Source organism: Natrix helvetica (genome assembly GCF_964273705.1).
Source record: "Natrix helvetica genome assembly, chromosome: 4".
In the NCBI taxonomy this organism is placed as follows: Eukaryota; Metazoa; Chordata; class Lepidosauria; order Squamata; family Natricidae; genus Natrix; species Natrix helvetica.
Window position 1 is genome coordinate 120,463,211 of NC_138550.1, and position 18,680 is coordinate 120,481,890.

Here is an 18,680-nt window from a genome sequence, read left to right on the forward strand (position 1 = left end):
CCTTGTAAGGTCCCCCATGTCATCATGCGAGAGGCAGCCACTGTAGTCCCTTTACTCATGCATTGCTATAGGACCTTGGATACTCCAGTTCAGGTGAGAACTGAAATTGCGACAGTTCTCTGGAGTGGCTAGTCAGCTCAAAGGCTGCATTGAATGGTCAGAGGTGCATTGAACGGTCAGAGGTGGCCCTTAATATGTATTAGGCAAACGAGGGTCATAACTGGCAAGGACTGCATCACACCTAGCATGAATTTTGTAAGTTTCATTTTATTCCTTTGTTTATTAGTCTTTTAAAAATGGTATTTAAAAAAAACTCTGCTTTAGGGCTTCCAGAATATTTTTTCCCCTTTAAAATAGTAGGAAACCCTTGCCAGTTAATGATCACTTAGGTTGATAATGTCTCTGCCTCAGAAAAGGTTTCAGGAACTGCTTATAGATCTCATACCTTAAGTTTTCTACTCTGTCTTACAACAAAGCGTTGGGGTAGAGTGGCTGCTGCCTGTTCCAGTCCACCACCTAGAATGGCCATTTTATCTTGTCTAGACATAGGACCCTACTTAGCTGACTTAGTTGACTTCCAGGAAATTGGCAAGTTGCTATAATGGAATCTAAATATAGCAACCCTCTTGTCTGAGATACTTTGAAGGTAACTGCATAATATTAGTAGTGGATATCTTTTTCTTTATGCAGGATTTCAAATAGCCTTGAATATAGGTGGAAGGCTGAAACATTCTTCCAATTAGCATTATGAAAAAAAATGATATTTCTTTTCTAAGCCAATATTAGATATATTTTTTCCTGATGTGGACTAATTTTGACCTTTATTGACTATAGCTCAGTGAGCAGGGATGACACAATCATTGCTGCCAGCTGAATAGCAGAGAGAACCCTGGCCTATTGTGCTTTTTTTCTTGTCTAGAAAGTGAACAGAGTAGCCAGGGTATGTAGAACTAATACTAGAGTTGTTTTTATTCAAATATCTGTTGAGCTCTGAAGTCAGTGAAAGTCTCTTTCAGACATGCTGTAGTTAGAATAAAATACTTATGAAAAGAGGGAAAAAACTTTGTACTTCTTCCAAGAATTATAATCTCATTGACAAAATAATAAATATTGATGTGACCATGACCCCAAAATGTTTATCAAATCCTGACTCAGATCTGTTCTTTCCTTCCTGGACAGGATTCTTGTTCTTATTCTACTGTATAAGATTTGTGCTGGGTATTTAACTGCAAAGATCCAGATACCCATTAGAGGGCACCAAAGAGATGCAAAAAATTTGCTATCTTTACTGCCGTATAAAGGTCATCTGGATTTTTGCAACCCAGACTGGTAGCCCTAAATCTGTGGAAATTATATTCTCATTAGATGTTCCTTTTTAGATCATTGTATTTGAAATTTGGAGAAATTAGACTTGTTGGAGTTGGTTGACAAAAGACAAAATGTTTTTATCATTGCCTCCATAGTGCAAATTATGTTTAATTGTTGGCTTTCTAGTTGCTGTTAATATCATAGGGCTGGGTGAAGAAAAAAATTGATAGTATTTTTTTGTACATGAATCCTAGCCATCCTAAACATTGTACACTAATAGTTTGACAACATGGCACTACAATGACACATTTCTAGATTACATGGCTGAAATTTTGTGATACATAAATCTTGCATGAATCTTACGTTATGATATTTCACAGATTCTGGCCATTTGTAATGTATCTTTTAGAAAATTATTCAAAATAGTATCTTCTTTGTGAAGATATTTTGTGGAATGACGGTTGCACATTAAATATTTGCTGATTCCTGATGCATTTTTGCTGATGACAGATTCCTATACTTTTTACAAATTGTAGGAATGTGATGATATGGACTGTTTACATTTCTGTATCTCCTTAAGTGTGTACTATAGAATTCATTCTCGGTTCACATCTATTTATCTATTCTCTCCTGAACTTTTGCGCTGTTCCAAAGCTCCAGATGTAAGCGGGATATTTTTGGTATAGAAGTTGCAGGAAAATGTATTATGCATTATATGTTACTGAATATCCTTCAGGCCTTCCTTTTCCTTCCTTTCAATCTACCTTCCAGGATCTATAGCAGAAAATGGAGTGAGCTCCTCCAGTGCCACAGACAAGTCTCAAAAACAGTCACAGTCTATGAACTTCCAGAACGTTGCCACTAGCTCTGTTGATGAAGGCTTTGCTGCTGGGGAGTCTTTGAAACAAGAATGTGACTCTCTAGCCAACCAGATAGCCAGCAGCACCACGTCTAAATTGTTATCAGCTTCCCCTTCGGTCAGCCAGACCTTCCGATGGCCTAACCAGCCAGCGAAAAATTGCAAGACACTGCACATATGCTTACCCCGAATTGTGATCTTGTCAAAAGCTGCCTATTGCTTCCTTGGCTCACAGAAAAGTGGCCAGACACCTTTTTCTTCTGCTTTGTTACCTCATGCCGACATGTCTTGGGTGAGCTCGCTAAGGCCTTTGCTTCACAAGGATATGACCAGTGAAGAGCAGTCTCTTTACTACCGACAGTGGACTGCTGCACGGCAGCACCATGCAGACTACAGCAACCATGGTGAAACCACTAGCAGCAGGAGTTTTCATCCACGACGGCTACTTCTTACAGGGCCACCTCAGGTAAACAGACATTATGGAGCAGAACAGACTCCTCCAGGCTGGCTTCTTCCAGATGACTTGGAAAGATGTGCCTGAGATTTCCCACTTTTAAGTTATGTTGGCTAGGAATTCTGGAAGTACAAATTCCTAAAACATCTAAGCAGGTTAAGGAAGGCGCTGTTACAAAATAAGAAAGAATAAAATGTTTAGTCATTCACATTTATTAATGATAAAATACACCTTGGGAAATATAATTTATAAGCCACTGTGGTATTTGGAGCATGTAAATTCCCTGGAAACTTTTATTCCAGGCTGTAATATTAAATGCTTCTATTATAATGTGTATCACTACATCCTTGCAGTGAAATTTATAACTGTTTTGATGTCAATTGGGCCCAAACCAATGACCTTCCAGAGACATTTGCACACTATACTGGGTCTTTTTCTCTCTCAACCTATGTATAATCAAGCCATGAAATCTATGCTTCAGAGCAGATGTGGTTGCATCTTCACTGGATTCAGAGCAGAGCTGGTGTCAGATTACTTAACTCTCTGTTTCTTAACAGAATTTTGCATGCTTCTGCATGTTTGTAAGAATGAGCAACAAATTAGTGCATGCCCACTTGTTTCTATGACTATGTCCTTCCTTTATGGACATTAATAAAAATAACTAGGAAGGGCTAAAGTTTAATGCTATCTAAACCAGAGTTCTAGTTAATTGTTCCTGAAAAATCTAGAATTACAATTATAAATTAGGACAATTCCAAATTAATTGGGGGTAATATACAGGAAACAAGTATTCTGGAGCCTGGTTTTAGATGTTATTATGTATCCTACCTGTTAGTTTGAGTTACTTGTGGAAAGAGGCACTAATAGAGTAAACAGCAAGTCTCAATTTTTCAATATGTGCAAATATAGTCAATGAATTACACAGTATTTCTTCCTATTGAGTATGAGCTACTGCAGAAGCTCAGCTTCAAATATATTTCTGATACTTAGCATAAGTAGAAACAATAGTAATTATTATCATATGAGAAAAGAAAGCTTAAGCGGGTATGATTAGTTGGGTGCCATTGAGTTGGACTGGACTGTTGGTCATTGCAAGGAAAAATGTTGACCTTCTTGATAAATCTCTGGCTTGCAGTTTTTGCAAGGAATTCCAGGGATCCTTTTGATTCCATGTTTCCACCTTAGCTATTGTTTTCCCCTTCTTCTACTGCCTCAGTCTTAACTTCATAATTGAGGTTTTTTTTCCTGATTTATCATCTGCTCATATCATATGCTCCAAATCCCGCAGTCTGTCAATCAAATGCTATAGGACATATTTTTAGATTTTACAGCTGAATAATAATTTTTAAAAGAACCTTTTGGTCCTTGCATATTTATGCTTGTTGATGACATACATCTATTTCCTGCAGGCAAGAGGAAATCTGTAGTCAGGGATACAAGATATTATTTTCTTTACATGGTGGAGATTGGGGTCTATGTAATATTTGTAATAAATTTTGTCCACAAAAATATAACTGAAGCTTCTTGAAAGCAATATATAAAGCAGGAAACAGTTGATCATCCAAACTTTATCCACTGAAATGATTTCAGCCCTCACCTAAGACTTCAACTTAGTTTTAGGGCAACAGTTTTTTGAGGAAGCCACTTTCATTTTATAAATAAAAGGTTTAAAGGTATCCCCCATCCAGTCATGACTGACTCAAGGGGCCAGTAATCATCTCTGATTCTTAGCCAAGGAAGCCTGAGAGATGCTTCCATCATTATGTGGGCAGCGTGAAAATACAGAATGCAGTAACCTTCCCATTGAAGCAGTACTTAATTATCTACTCAACTTGGTTGACAGAAGCTGGGGCATGTTATGAGAGCCCACCCCACTGTGCAGCGCTCATGTCTAGTATCTGGGTTGTCAGCTTTTCAGCTGAGAAGCCCAATGTCTTAACCACTGAGCCATCAGGCCACCCTCTATAAAGACAGTATCAGAGAGTATTAATTAGAGAGTATTAATTTCCAAGGTTGATGAGACCTCTGAGATGATTAGTAATACCTTTCCAGCAATTCAAAACGAATGGATCGTTTTGTTAAGGTCTCTGATCATTCAGTGATTTTCTTTTCACAGTGATGAAGGCTATTAAACAAATGATAATAAATTCTACTCACCTCAGTACACAGACAGCATTTGCAAGTTCTAACATTTTTGGTGCTTTATGTGAAAGCTTGGAGTTCATAGATTTATAGGAAAAATTACAATGTGTAGTAATTCACAATTACTGTAACAATTTAGTTCATGTTAGATTAGTACTATTGTTATGTTCCTCCCACAAGTGTTAGTAAAAAGAGTTTTTTTAAATAAGTAATGTACATGAAGCATATGACTTGAAAAGCTCTCTGTTTTTTAAAAAAGGGATAAAAACCTGATTTAAATAAAAATAATTTCCAGCAACTAGTAGTATATTTGTATGAATGAATGAGTCCTGAATTAGTTAAATCCAATATTTGATATTGGATAGTGAGGAAAAATAGAATGGATAAATGAAATAATGTTATTGAGCATTTTATTTCCACTAAGAGAAGAAGAGCTGATTGATTAAGTATGAAGTTGATTTAAATAATATTAGATAATCATATTTGAATCAAATAATTCATTTGAAGGTGTTTTAATCTGAATCTTTGTTTTGTTAAATAAGTCCAAATGTAAGCATGTAATTTTCTTACCTGCAAGAAATCACTGAATCTTCAGTAAATTACAGCAATGAAATTTTGAGCAAGCAAACATTAAACAAGATTTCTGTGAAGAATGATTTGATTTTATAAGCTGCTCATGAATTATTAACATCTCAGAACTTTATCTAAAAGAACTTTGAGGCATAACTATTGATTTTGAAAAATTAATTGTGCAACAAGATAGGTAAATTTTTATTTTAAAAAATTAATATTCTGAAACCCCACTTAGTAGATATTTGGTGCTTAAAGTGTATTGCAATGCATACATTTTGTTTGCCACAGCTTGAACGAACAATGATTCTTTTTTGAAATGATTGAAGCAAGAGATCCCAGAACAAAATGAATACACTTTTCTGATAGTATATTTTTAGAAGCTGTTTTTTATTATTATTATTATTATTATTATTTAGGTTGGGAAAACTGGCTCTTATCTGCAGTTCCTACGAATTCTCTTTCGAATGCTGATCAGATTGCTGGAGGTAGACGTATATGATGAGGAAGATATTAATATCAGTGAGTACTAAGGGCCTCTGTTCTAATTTCTCAAGACAGTTCTCTTTAATATGTGTGAAGCTTACAGAATACTCTGAAAAGGGAAAACCAACTCTTGTAATACAAATGTGGCCTTGTATTAGCACAAAAAAGTGGAGGAAGTAATGACAAATCAGAAGTAGGAATATCAAATTATTCTTGACCAACATTCTCCCTGATACTTTCCCTGATGATAAAATATTATTTTTAGAAACATTTCTCTAATTTCTCTAAAACACTTTGTAGTTTTTATATCCTTAACATTGTTATTGTTATATTTACTGAAAATATTGTAATCTGTATGAGGAAATTAGATAACACAAAACTATGATTTGAGCATTAACTAGTTATTCATATTTTGTTTAGATCACGTGGAAGAAAATGAAATTGCCCAGGCTGGCAGTGATCAGTGGCCTGACGTTGAAATTGTCAGTAAAATGAATTTTGATCTCAGTGTGCATGATCCCAAATATGTTCTTATGAGTCCAGTCTACACAGAGCAACTGCAAAAAATAAAGCAGGGTGAGGGAACACTAAATTATAGTTTCTTCTTCCTACCTAGATTTTCAGAAATTTTATTGTAGTATTTTAGCAAATAATTTTTAGGATTTGTTAAGTTGGCTGTTTCCCTTTCATTGCCTTTCTTCACAGAACCCAACAGAGAAATCAAAGTTGAAGAATTCAGAAAGCGTAATACTGTTTCTATGATGCTGACGAAGTACGCAGCTTACAATACTTTCCACCACTGTGAACAGTGCCATCAATATATGGACACAAATCCTTCACCTCCGGTATGCAATGCTTCCATCTAGCTGGCATTATTTTTTTCCATCAGGGTCCCATTGACGGGAAAAATGGTTTCTAAGAGTGATGCTTTTATGAGAACAGAATGCAATAGTGATTAAAGTATTGAAAGCATTTTGCAATTTATAAGGCATTTCTCTTCTCTTTTGGAAAAAGCTATTGTGTGTTAAATACATGACTGCAGAATGCTTTAGCTTTTGTTGGAAAAGGTTCTTGAAAAAACATAGGAATATGAACACAGCACTACTGATTACTTATTAACTCAGTTGTGTCATTTTCGGGGATGCTACAGGTATCTGCTATATTCATGTGATGCTGGAAACATTTATCTATATTGTAGATAAATGCTACATTTGTATTTCTCTGTGTTGTGAAACATCTTTTCTGAAAGCATTACAAAGCTTTAGCCAATATTCCTTGGTATTGGACTATGGGAAATGTTTTACCATCAATATGAAAACATTCTTATCCTAAATTGTGATGCAAAATGAAGATGAGTCAAACAGCATGCACCATGTTTTGCAAAATCTCATTTATTGAAAATAGATCTTACTTTGCTGATAAGATTTTCATAAGAGTAATCCAAATACGCTTCCCACATATGTAACATTTGGTAATATAGCCTCACAAACTAAAGCTGGTTAATATTGCCAGTTAATTTCTTTAGTGTGTTACAATATCTTTTTCTCCCTTGTATGCAGATGTCTGATTCTACCCTACATGCCTTTACATTCTCATCCTCAATGTTAGGAGAAGAGATTCAGCTGCATTTTATCATTCCTAAATCCAAAGAAAACTATTTTGTCTTCAGTAAACAGGGCAGACATTTGGAAAGCATGCGTCTTCCTCTTGTGTCTGATAAGGTTAGTGAAATGTATTTTGACTGAGTTGGTGAATTATATAGATCAGCGATGGCGAACCTTTTTGGGCTCCCGTGCCAAAAGCGGGGGGAGCACAAGGGGGTCGTATGCGGGCGTGCCATACCCATAATGCTATGCGCATGACTCCCCTTGCGCATGCGTGCATGACCCCCCCTTTTGGCCCATGATAGACCCGTTTTTCACCCTCCCCAGGCTCGAGAGGCTTTCAAGGAGCTTGGGAAGGGCGAAAACAGCCTCCCCTGCCCTCCCGAGACAGACAAGGGCTTCCCTCCCTCTCCACCCAAGCGGGCTACTTGCACGGCTCCAGCCTGCTCTGATGAGTCTCTGAGCAGTCCGGAGCGCTGCCACTTCAAGCCGGGATATATTCTGCCAGGCCCTCGGCGGTGTCTTTATGCAGGTAGCTCACTTCCCTGCCAGCAGCTCCTCCAGTATCCCGGCTGGAAGCAGCAGCGCAACAGTCGCCGTTACCAGGGGCGAAGGGGTGGCGGTGGCAAGAATGGGTGACTGCCGTCCCTTCCCCAACAGCGGCAGTTGCGCTTCCGCTTCCAGCCGGGATGCTGGCAGAGGAGCTGCTGGCGGGGAGGTGAGCTACCCGCATAAAGACGCCGCCGAGGGCGTGGCAGACTATATCCCGGCTGGAAGTGACAGCACTTCGGACTGTGGATTTTCATTGGAGCCGTGGGCTGGAGCTGTGCAAGAAGCCTGCTCGGGCGGGGGTGGGAGGGAGGGAAGCATGGGACCGCCTGTCTTCGCCACCGCCTCCCCTTCGCCCCTGGTACCGGGATGCCGCCAAGGGCCTGGCAGAACATATCCCGGCTGGAAGAAGCAGGGCAACAGCCGCCGCTACCAGGGGTGAAGGGGTAGCGATGGTGAGGACGGGCTGTCCCAGGCTTCCCTCCCTCCCCCCCAGCCCAAGCAGGCTTTTTGCACAGTTCCAGCCTGCGGTCTGATGAGTCTCTGAGCAGTCCGGAGCGCTGCCACTTCAAGCCGGGATATATTCTGCCACGCCCTCGGCGGCGTCTTTATGCAGGTAGCTCGCCTCCCCGCCAGCAGCTCCTCCGCCAGCATTCCGTCTGGAAGCAGAAGCACAACAGCTGCTGTTTGGGAAGGGACAAAGGCGCGGCGGTCGCCCGTTCTCGCCACCGCCACCCCCTTCGCCCCTGGTAATGGTGACTGCTGCGCTGCTGCTTCCAGCTGGGGTGCTGGAGGAGCTGCTGGCAGGGAGGCACGCTACCCTCATAAAGACGCCACTGAGCCTGGCTCACTGACGTGGGAGCGGCTGTGGTGGCTGCCCGGTTGCTCCTGCCCTTCCCTTGTGGCTGTAGCTGCTGCTCTTCTGGGGCGCCTGAGCCAGCCAGGCACTCCAGACTGAATCCTCATCAGAGCCGCGAGCTGGAGCTGTGCAAGTAGCCCGCTCAGGTGGGGAGGGAGGAAAGCCTGTTTTTGCCGTTGCCGCCCCCTTGCTCCCGGTGGCTGTCATAGTGCTGCTTCTGGCTGGAGTGGGATTGGCTGCAGGGGCCATCCGCCCGCTCCTGCCCTTCCCTTGTGGCTGCCACTGCTTTTCTGGGGCACCCGAGCCGGCCAGGCACTTCGGACTGCAGATGAGCCACCGGCTGGAGGGCTGGGGCCATGCAAGAAGCCCGCTCAGGCAGGCAGGGAGGGAAGCCCCGACCACAGCTCTACTCCACTAAGAAATGATGGCCGAGAACCCCTCTCCGCGTCTTTTGGTACATGCGGCCGTTGCTCTTCCTGTTGCTGGTTTTTGCGTGTGTATGCGGGCCAGGAACCAGATCACCAAATGGCCGACACACATGTGCACCCTGGAAACAAAAAGATCATTTTCCTGGCGTGCGCATGCGCACTGGGCAGCTCCACTTCTGCTTTCTGGCACGCCAATGCACTGGCTGCTGCGCCGGAACCCGGAAGAGGAACTGGTGATGGCTCCGCGTGCCAGGAGAAATGGCTCTGTGTGCCACTTCTGGCACGCGTGCCATAGGTTCGCCATCACGGATGCAAGTATTGATTTAAGTAAGGATTGATTTCCTTATTGATAGGCGTCAGTTTGTGCAAGTTAGAAGAAAAGTTTCCAACTCCATCTCCTTGAGGACAGGTCCACTAGAGGGCTGTGTCTTGAGTCCGCTACTGTTCACCTTGATGACCCACGACTGCTGTGCCAAATCTTCTACGAATCGTATTGTGAAGTATGCGGATGACACTTCAGTGGTGGGCTTATCCAGGATGACAGTAAACATGCTTATAGTGGAGAGGTGAAGGCTCTGGTAGACTGGTGCAATAAAAGTAACCTTAAAATCATGGACAACGCGCACATATATGAGACACATTATATTTCCTTTGGCTTGTCATCCTGCAGAATTTGAATGCAGTAAAGAGTCCTATTTTTACACCTTCAAGTGGTCGTCATGAACATGGTCTCTTGAATCTTTATCATGCCATGGAAGGCATCAGCCACCTCCATCTTCTTGTGGTCAAGGAATATGAAATGCCACTTTACCGCAAATATTGGCCCAACCATATCATGCTGGTTCTACCTGGCATGTTCAACAATGCAGGAGTTGGTGAGTAAGACAAGATAAGAGTCTAGAAGATGGTATTTTCCTTTTGTTTGCAAGACAGAAAGAAGAGAAAAATCCATGCTAAGGACATGTATAAAAAGATTTCAGTCTAGTTATCAGCACTGTTCCCTCTAAGGTGCGCGCAGGTGGCAAGAAAACACCGCGCAGCAGTTTCCAACTGCCGCGCAGTGTTTTGTATGGTCACAGGCGCCGGAGGCTGGGGAGGTCCTTTGCAGACAGCTAGAACTGGCCGCCCGCAAAGGACCTCCCCGGACTTGTTTTGATGAGCGCAGGGGACTGAGTTCAGGAAAGCAAGCCCCGGGAGGTCCTTTGTGGGCGGCCAATCCTAGCTGCTTGTGCCTAGCGCTGCAGCTAAAGTAAACCCCCAAAGCCTTTTCAAAGCTCCTGCCGGCGCCCCCGCCCATGGTAGCGGCACCTCCCCCTCTGTTCGGAGCACCTGAGCTGAGCCCCGCATTACCCCTGCTGCCCCCTCCTCCTCTGCTGTGCTTTTGAGGAGCCATGAGGCCGCGGGAGCCAGTAGGAAGGCGGCGGAGGGGGCGGGAGCAGGGGAAAAAAGCCTCATGGCTTCTCAAAAGCACGGCGGAGGAGGAGAAGGCAGGTAACGCGGTGCTCCACTCCGAGTGGAGGGGGACGCGCCACCGCTGCTGCCACGGGCGGGGGCACCAGCGGGAGCTTTGGCGGCTTCACTCCAAATGTGGTGGTGCCGTTTGAGGAGGAGGAGGAGGCAGCTGTTATTCTGGTGGCGGCAAGGGCTCGTTGGCAGCAGCCCTGCCCCCTGTGAAAAAAACCGAAGATGGAGCAGATCCACGCTGATGACGTCGCCGCAACATGACTGGAGGAGGAATTCTGGGAGTTGAAGTCCACAAGCTGTCAGGTTTGAAGTCCACAAGCTGTCAGGTTTGAAGACCCTGGGTTTTTTTTTCTCTAAAGGGTTAGGGGTGCAAGGGTCTTGCAACTTGACAGCTTTAAGACTTGCATGCTTCAATGCCAGAGTTCCTGAGCCAACATGACTGGAGGAGGAATTCTGGGAGTTAAAGTCCACAAGTCTTAAAGCTGTCAAGTTTGAAGACCCCTTGGGATTTTTTTCCCTAAAGGGTTAGGGATGCAAGGATCTTGTAACTTGACAGCTTTAAGACTTGCATGCTTCAAATGCCAGAGTTTCTGACCCAACATTTTGGTTGCTAAGCAGGAGCGTTGTTAAGTGATACTATATAACACTTTTAATTAAGCGGGTACCTTGAATAAACATAACTTTGAGTTTCAAATAATACTGATTTTGTTGTTGTCTTAGGTGACACCTGTGAAAAAAATTCAGGTGCTGCTCAGGCATAAAATGTGCCGCTCAAACACTATACTTTTCTGCTCACACTGAAAAAAAATTAGAGGGAACATTGGTTATCAGTAAACTTTTAAATAGTAGTAATTTTCCTTCTTTGTAGCATCTTTAAGAGTAAGCTTGCTTATTTCTATTGCTAAATTCATGTACATTTTATTACTTTTTAAAAGAATTTATTTTTCTAAAAATAATTATAGATGCACAATTAACAAAACAATATTTAAACTTAAAAAAAAAACTTAAAACAGTCCTTTTAATAATTTAAACAATACAGCCAAAAGACGAACAGAGGTAGATGCAAGCATTTTGTATTGACTCATCAGTACGCACATTAGAATAACACGGTTAAAATCAGCCCCACATGGGGCGTAGATTGACATAAACCCGTTTCTACACATGCAAGGTGGCTTGCCATTGGTTGCTTTCCTGGATACGTTATAGGCTTAATTAATACTCTTGATAGATCTTATATTTGAGGATAATTTTAACCGTGTTATTGTAATGTAGGTACTGATGAGTCAATACGAAATGCTTGCATCTACCTCTGTTCGTCTTTTGGCTGTATTGTTTAAATTATTAAAAGGGACTGTTTTAAGTTTTTTTTAAGTTTAAAGATTGTTTTGTTAATTGTGCATCTATAATTATTTTTAGAAAAATAAATTCTTTTGGCTGTATTGTTTCCATTTAAAAAAAACTTGAAAAAATAGAGAAACAAACCGAAAATACAAACTAAGAAAAAAAGACAGAAAAAAACCCTACTTTGTATCTTAAAGTTGCTGAGGTTGAAAAACACTGATCTAACTTTAATTTAGAATCTGTTCCTCTTTGGATTTTTCATGCAAGCCCATTTTTGCCACACAAAAAATTAGAAATACCAGTCTCCCTGTTTTCTATTTTCAGGTGCTGCGAGATTCCTAATTAAAGAGCTTTCTTATCATAACCTGGAACTGGAAAGAAATCGTTTGGAGGAACTGGGAGTTAAACGTCAGTGTGTTTGGCCGTTTATTGTTGTAATGGATGATTCTTGTGTCTTATGGAACAGTCATGTTGTCCAAGAACAATCTAGGTAAGTTTCTCAAAGATGATGTGGCACTAATGACTAGGAGCAGACTCTTGGATCAGTCCTAATGTCGTATCCACTGGTTCAAGGCAAGAAAAGGCACGTTTGCTGTGATGATGATATTTGATAACATGAAATAGATATTCCATTAGGCATCTAAAATGGGATATTTTATGATACAGGATAGGATTAGTAAGATGGCACCTTTGCTTTATTAGGAAACCTTCATCATATAAATATTGCACCAAAGTAGCAGTTCAGTACCTTATCTACTGTTTGACAGCTTTTTTAAAAAATAAAGGGCAATATGCTAAGGATAATCTCAAGTGTATTCAGTGGTTTGTCTTTCTGATTTTAAAGCCATTATTCAATATCATAATGCAGTTGTATGTGTCCATTAATGAATTTGATTTAATAGAATTGAAAATATGAATTGGAGATGGTTGCAAGTAATTTATTTTGTTTCCCTTTTCCCGGACGTAGAGTGTGTAAGATAATTTTGTTCTTTCAAAATGGAAATGGTTGGAATGATGCGTTGAGGACATGATAATTTTTTGTATTCTTTTGTTGATCAGATATAAAACATTGTTTATCTTATAGCATTCCTTGTCCATTTTCTACATGCTGAAATCTGCAGGAGTCAAGACAATCCCACAGTTGCTTGAAAACAATTGAGAGATATTGGGGAGTGAAAATGGTGCTATGTGGAAGTCTCCTAAGGCATCCAGTACTAGTATCTTCATAAAAATAGCCACTTCTTGACTAGCTTAAAAGACTGAAAGACTGTAGAATAGTAGCTTAAGTCTGATTCACAGTGATCCAATTTGTTGTACCCTTTTCCATGTTTATTTCCTAAGCATATTATCTTCATGTATGTGTTGTAATTATCACTGTGTTTTAATCTACTCATGTTTTTTGGCTTTTTGCCTTTCAGTAGTCAGTGTATGGATCAAGGATCAACCAGTAAAAACGTGTCTCTAAAGAGTGTTCTACAGCATATTGAAGCCACACCCAAAATTGTCCATTATGCAATATTGGGCATCCAGAAATGGAACAGCAAATTGAATTCTAGAGCATCCAAAGTCCCCTTTTCCAGATGCCACATACATGATTTTATACTGCTCAACATAGACCTGACCCAAAATGTGCAATATGATCTGAACAGGTGGGTAAAAGTATGCAAGTCAAATATTGTGCTAGATTGGATGTTTTCATATGTTTTCTCTCCTTGTCCTTGCCTGCCTACATTTGCTCTCCTGGAAAAGGTCAATGAGACAAGTTTCTACATGGCATTTTTCTTCAATAGTTATTTGGAGCATGGTAAAGTAGGAAGTTAATGTCTGCTGGAAAGAGGTTTGGACAGCGAAGGGCAGAAGGTTTGCCTTCGTTCCTCTTGAGCACTTTGTAGAAAACTCAGGTGCAAGAACAGCTTATTTCATCCATGATATTTTGATCAGCATTTTATTTCATCAGGTGAAATCAATACTAGTAAGGGATGGGGAAAGGAGGAGGAGGTAAAATAATTTTTCTGCCTGGTGCTAATTGATACCTTCTTTCTTTGGCAGCTTGGGACATTGTATGGAAGAGAAATCAAGCATGGGAGAAAACTGTCTTGTAACCAAACACTTTCTCCATGAATATTTTCATTCATTTTCTAATTTGAAACTCATTTACTATCCCAGATTCAGAATTGGGACTAAGGAAATGTATTTGTCCTCCCAGGGGCTATTTGGCAGGAAGAAGTAACTTTGGGATAACATTATTTTAAGTGTTTTATTTGGGAGGTGATGTAGGTGAAACACCTCTAAGCAAGTGACTGTATCGTAATGTGTAAATTATATGGAGCATTAACTGTAAAATATTTGTCCACATATAGACTTTTGCTGTGATTTTGTATTGTACAATTCTAAGCTAGAAGTCTTAATTAGCTTCCTAAGCCTATGATTTCCAGCTGAGATTTCAGCTCTATGAAATCTCAATGGGGGTATCTAATATCAAAGAGAAATTCTAGGAACTGTAGTATCAACTTATTTGGAGAGCATCAGATTATATAACCGTATGTAAATCTATGTTCATTTGCGTAGGTATTTCTGTGAAGATGTAGATTTTAATCTGAGAACAAACAGCAGTGGCTTGCTTATCTGTTGTTTTAACAAATTCAGTCTTATGAAAAAATATATCCAGGTTGGCGGTCAAAAAGATTTTGATATTAAACCGAAAATCATGGTGAGTAGAAAAAGATGCTTTTTGTATTCCCCACTCTTCTCCCCACTTCCATTTCCTTATGAAGTCATAGGTATGGGGGAACATTTCCAAGGGACAAATCATTGATCTGTCTAGGCCAGGAGTAGTGGTCCAGTTCTGACCCAGCTCCCCAAATAAGACAAACCTTCTAAAGTGAACTCAAAGATTCCTTTGCTGGCAACCACCAGCAAAAAGTTTCTCTCTCATCACAGACTAACAAATCTGTCCGGCTGAAAGATGAATAGTTCTCTGCCACATCTATTTATCTCTGCCATCTGCCTTTTATCTCCAGAGCTAGGGTGGGGCTTTGCTAGCAGCAGTGGCTCTTCCTTCCCAAGGATTGGCTCATAGATTTCCACTGCTCTCCTCTTCTCTGCCTTCTGCGCATCCGCGCATCAGGCACTGGACCCAGCTGTTCCTCCTCTTCCTCATCAGCCACCTCCAGACCTGGGGGCTGTTGACTCTCCATCTGAGGGCTGACGGACAGCCCAGGCTCTCTCTCTGCCAGCTCCATTCCCTCTTTCCCCTCGGAGCTCTCAGGTTGCCTTGATTCTGACCCTTACTCCCACGCCTCCTCCTCCTCTGATTTGGCTGCTAGAGGGGCTGGTGGCCGACAGGCCAGAGCAGGTCCAAGTGATACATTCAGTGCTTGGCATTGGATCATGGTATGATCTGGTTGATGTGACTGATTTGCAATTGATGGTGAGTCAACAGGAGTCAGGTGACATTCAAATGTAATGAATGTAATTATTATCATTATTTATGGCCTCTTTAACGAAAGGAGTAACTAACTTTCTTTTCCCAGTCATTAAGATACATTACTAATAAGGAATCGTACAAATCATGCCTAACCCTAACCCTTGAGAATCTATTGGTGGATATTCTTAATGGTCTTGGTTCAACTCACAAACATTTGTGGTGGTAAAACTTCCCTAAGAAAGGAACTAGGTTTCCTCAACATTCTCCCTTCATTTGTATTTAACCACTTGATAGAATTCTAGAAAAACAAAAGAAAATCACTCCAGCAACCTAGAATCTGCACACTTCCAGAATAGAGGAATTGTCTGGAGAGAGGAAGGAAATCAGGTAGTGAGAGTTACCCAGCAACTCCCCCACCCCACCCCTACATAGCACCAACTCTCTTATGGGAAAGTCCTGGAAATGTGTTACTTTGCATTGTGTCATATTCTAAGTCATCAACGTAGATTTGCCTCAAGCATCGCCTTTGGTTTCAGTCCCACTTGACTTTTTATAGGTGTCCAAATGACAAAGCAGCTGGTTCATGTCCTGATCCCCTCACTATCGGACAAACCTGTTCACTGGATTATCTAGAACAGTGCAATTGGCACTAGATTCCACCCCTCCCACCCCTAATGGGCTCTTCTGTAGATTTACAATCTCTTAGTTGATTATTAGATGAAAAGGAGGAAAAGAATTTCTTGTTCTGTTTGAATGGGTTTTATGACTTATAGCCTCTGGTCTCCTTCCATTTCAAGCCATTGTTTTACTTATTCATTGGTTATATTTCTGTACTTGCTGACTTCTCCATGTGATACAATCTTATTAGTCTCTTTCCATCCACATGCTTTACGTATATCATGAAATATTTCAGCTTTGTGCGGGAACCCTGTTTGTCAACTGTGGCTCTGTGCGCTTGTCTTTTTCTACTCACACGGCCTTCAATTTCTTTCTTGATAATCATTCAACTATTCGAATTGGCTAATCATGGGATCCATAAACAAGAAATCAAACATAAACATATTTGATAGATACTTTTACTTCTGCAGCTGCCAGATGTGCTGCTTGCTTCCTGACTGATTTCAATGAATGCTTCTAACAAGCTGTAGTGCAGTGCAGGAATCAGGCCTAGAATAAAGGCTGCTTTAAGAAATAGTAATGGAAAAAAAATCACAAAAAGCCTTTGAGGTTGTAAACCACTTTGAATTTGAAATAGTTTTGAGTTCAAAAGAGGTTGCTCCAATCTATAGCTCTGATTATTTCAGAATTGTTTCATGCTTAACAAGGCCTTTGATTTTGACACAAATGTTTTTGACACAAATGGATCAGTATGTTAGGAACAATTTACTGTAAATGTGAAATGTTGAAATGTTTCAGATGAAATGATTTGGACAATCCTACTAAAACTCTACTGAAACTAAAAGGGGATTGTTTGTTTTCTTATTTAGACTTACCATCATTACACAGTCCCTGTATAAATATGAATGCTTGTTATAGGAATATTTTAATTCTTTCTTAATGGTTCCCACCTTCTTGTTTGCTTGTTTGTTTGTTTCCCAATTTTATTATTTTTTACAAATAACATGGCAAACCTACCTAATACTCTTTCTTCCTCTTATATTCCTCATAACAACAACTTGTGAGGCAGATTGGGGCTGAGAGAGAACGATTGGTTCAAAGTCACCCAGCCGGCTTTCATGCCTAAAGGTGGAATTAGAACTCATAGCTTTCCAGTTTGTAGCCTAGTACCGTCACCATTAGACCAAACTAGCTGTCTTCCTGTATAGGAGGTACTGGCTGTCCAGCATCACTGATGTGTGCTGTAATTGTTGCTGGGTACCACTTCACAACCACTACCACAAGAGAAGGTCCAGAGAGGGATAGTGTGCCAAGACCTGTTCAAGTTTAGCTCCATTTCCCCCCTACTCTGCCCAACATTTTAAACTGATAATTGAATGCTAGTTGTACTCTGAACTGCCTAAATATTCTCAGTATATTTCACATGGATGTATTGTCTTCCTGTCTAGGTCTCAGAAAGTTTGACCCCACTAATACCTCTTCAGTATGTTTGTGCTCCAGACAGTGAGCACACCCTCTTGGCAGCTCCAGCTCAATTCCTTTTAGAGAAGTTCCTTCAATATGCCACTTACAAGCTTTTCCCAAAGGCCATTTACAATTTTAAAAACCCGGTCTTAGCTGTTGATTGCTATTTGAATATTGGGCCGCAGGTACGTATCCAGAAACCTTGTATTTTACAACTCAGTAGAAATAAAGTCATTGCTTTGAAAGTAATGAATGTGGCAAGGCAATTCCAATCTTGAGACTTTTTATCTTTTTTAAAAAACACTGATATTACTCTTTTTAATTGTTTTATCAATATTTTGGATGTTGAGAACCATTTGCCAGGATATTTTACTGTTTTAAATTGCTTGGATAGACAAATATAATGCTCTTCAGCATACTGTCGATTCTTCCCATCTCTTTTTTACTGTTTAAACAACTTTTGCCGTAATTTTCTTAAACTCACTTTGTGTGTTTTGGAAACAGTTGTGATTTATTAAAAGGTTAATCTACATTCTAAGTATGAATGTGTTTTGAATTTACCATTGATTGTTAAAGCGAATTTGATAAGATATTTATGTTCATGTTGAGATAAGAACATTTTAAGGAAAGAAAACTTAAATGTATGTGTCTGTTCCCATTTCTGGTATAGGTAGCTCTATGCTATGTAAGTTCAAGGCCACATTCGGTTAATGTCAACTGTGAAGGGGTGTTTTTCAGTGGTCTTCTTCTCTACCTTTGTGACTCCTTCGTTGGACCAGACTTTCTTAAAAGGTTCAAATTCCTGAAAGGTAATGTGATTTCTGTATAGAATTTGCTAACTGGTCCCTAACAAGGATAGACTGAACAGACATTGCCATTATATGCTGTGCAATGTAACAACTCTTATTTGACAAAGTTGTGGAAGTGTAATGAAAAACAGCATTGTCTTCCAGTTCTGGTTACACTTTCTAATCCTCCAATACCTTCATCCCTAAAACATGAAAAAGCCAGAAGCAAAATAATCTCATTCTTGGTTCTTAAATGCATACTCATTTAAACCCAGTCCGTTCTCTATTATTTGGGAACATATTCAATAATTTTGAATTA

General features: G+C 40.4%; 1 protein-coding gene across 17 annotated transcripts in view; it reads left to right on the forward strand.

The window, feature by feature from the left end:
- GREB1L (GREB1 like retinoic acid receptor coactivator) overlaps positions 1-18,680 on the forward strand; it is a 162,925-nt gene that overhangs the window by 141,991 nt on the left and 2,254 nt on the right. For 11 of the 17 annotated variants that reach the window (XM_081952982.1, XM_081952979.1, XM_081952995.1 and 8 more), the window contains 11 exons: positions 2,080-2,633; positions 5,753-5,855; positions 6,240-6,395; positions 6,525-6,664; positions 7,379-7,540; positions 9,930-10,134; positions 12,389-12,554; positions 13,483-13,713; positions 14,633-14,774; positions 17,558-17,758; positions 18,244-18,382. In XM_081952982.1, coding sequence (XP_081809108.1) covers positions 2,080-2,633; positions 5,753-5,855; positions 6,240-6,395; positions 6,525-6,664; positions 7,379-7,540; positions 9,930-10,134; positions 12,389-12,554; positions 13,483-13,713; positions 14,633-14,774; positions 17,558-17,758; positions 18,244-18,382 — 2,199 coding nt within the window. The remainder of the gene's footprint in view (positions 1-2,079; positions 2,634-5,752; positions 5,856-6,239; positions 6,396-6,524; positions 6,665-7,378; positions 7,541-9,929; positions 10,135-12,388; positions 12,555-13,482; positions 13,714-14,632; positions 14,775-17,557; positions 17,759-18,243; positions 18,383-18,680) is intronic. The other 6 variants (XM_081952993.1, XM_081952983.1, XM_081952984.1 and 3 more) reach the window with 1 other exon arrangement.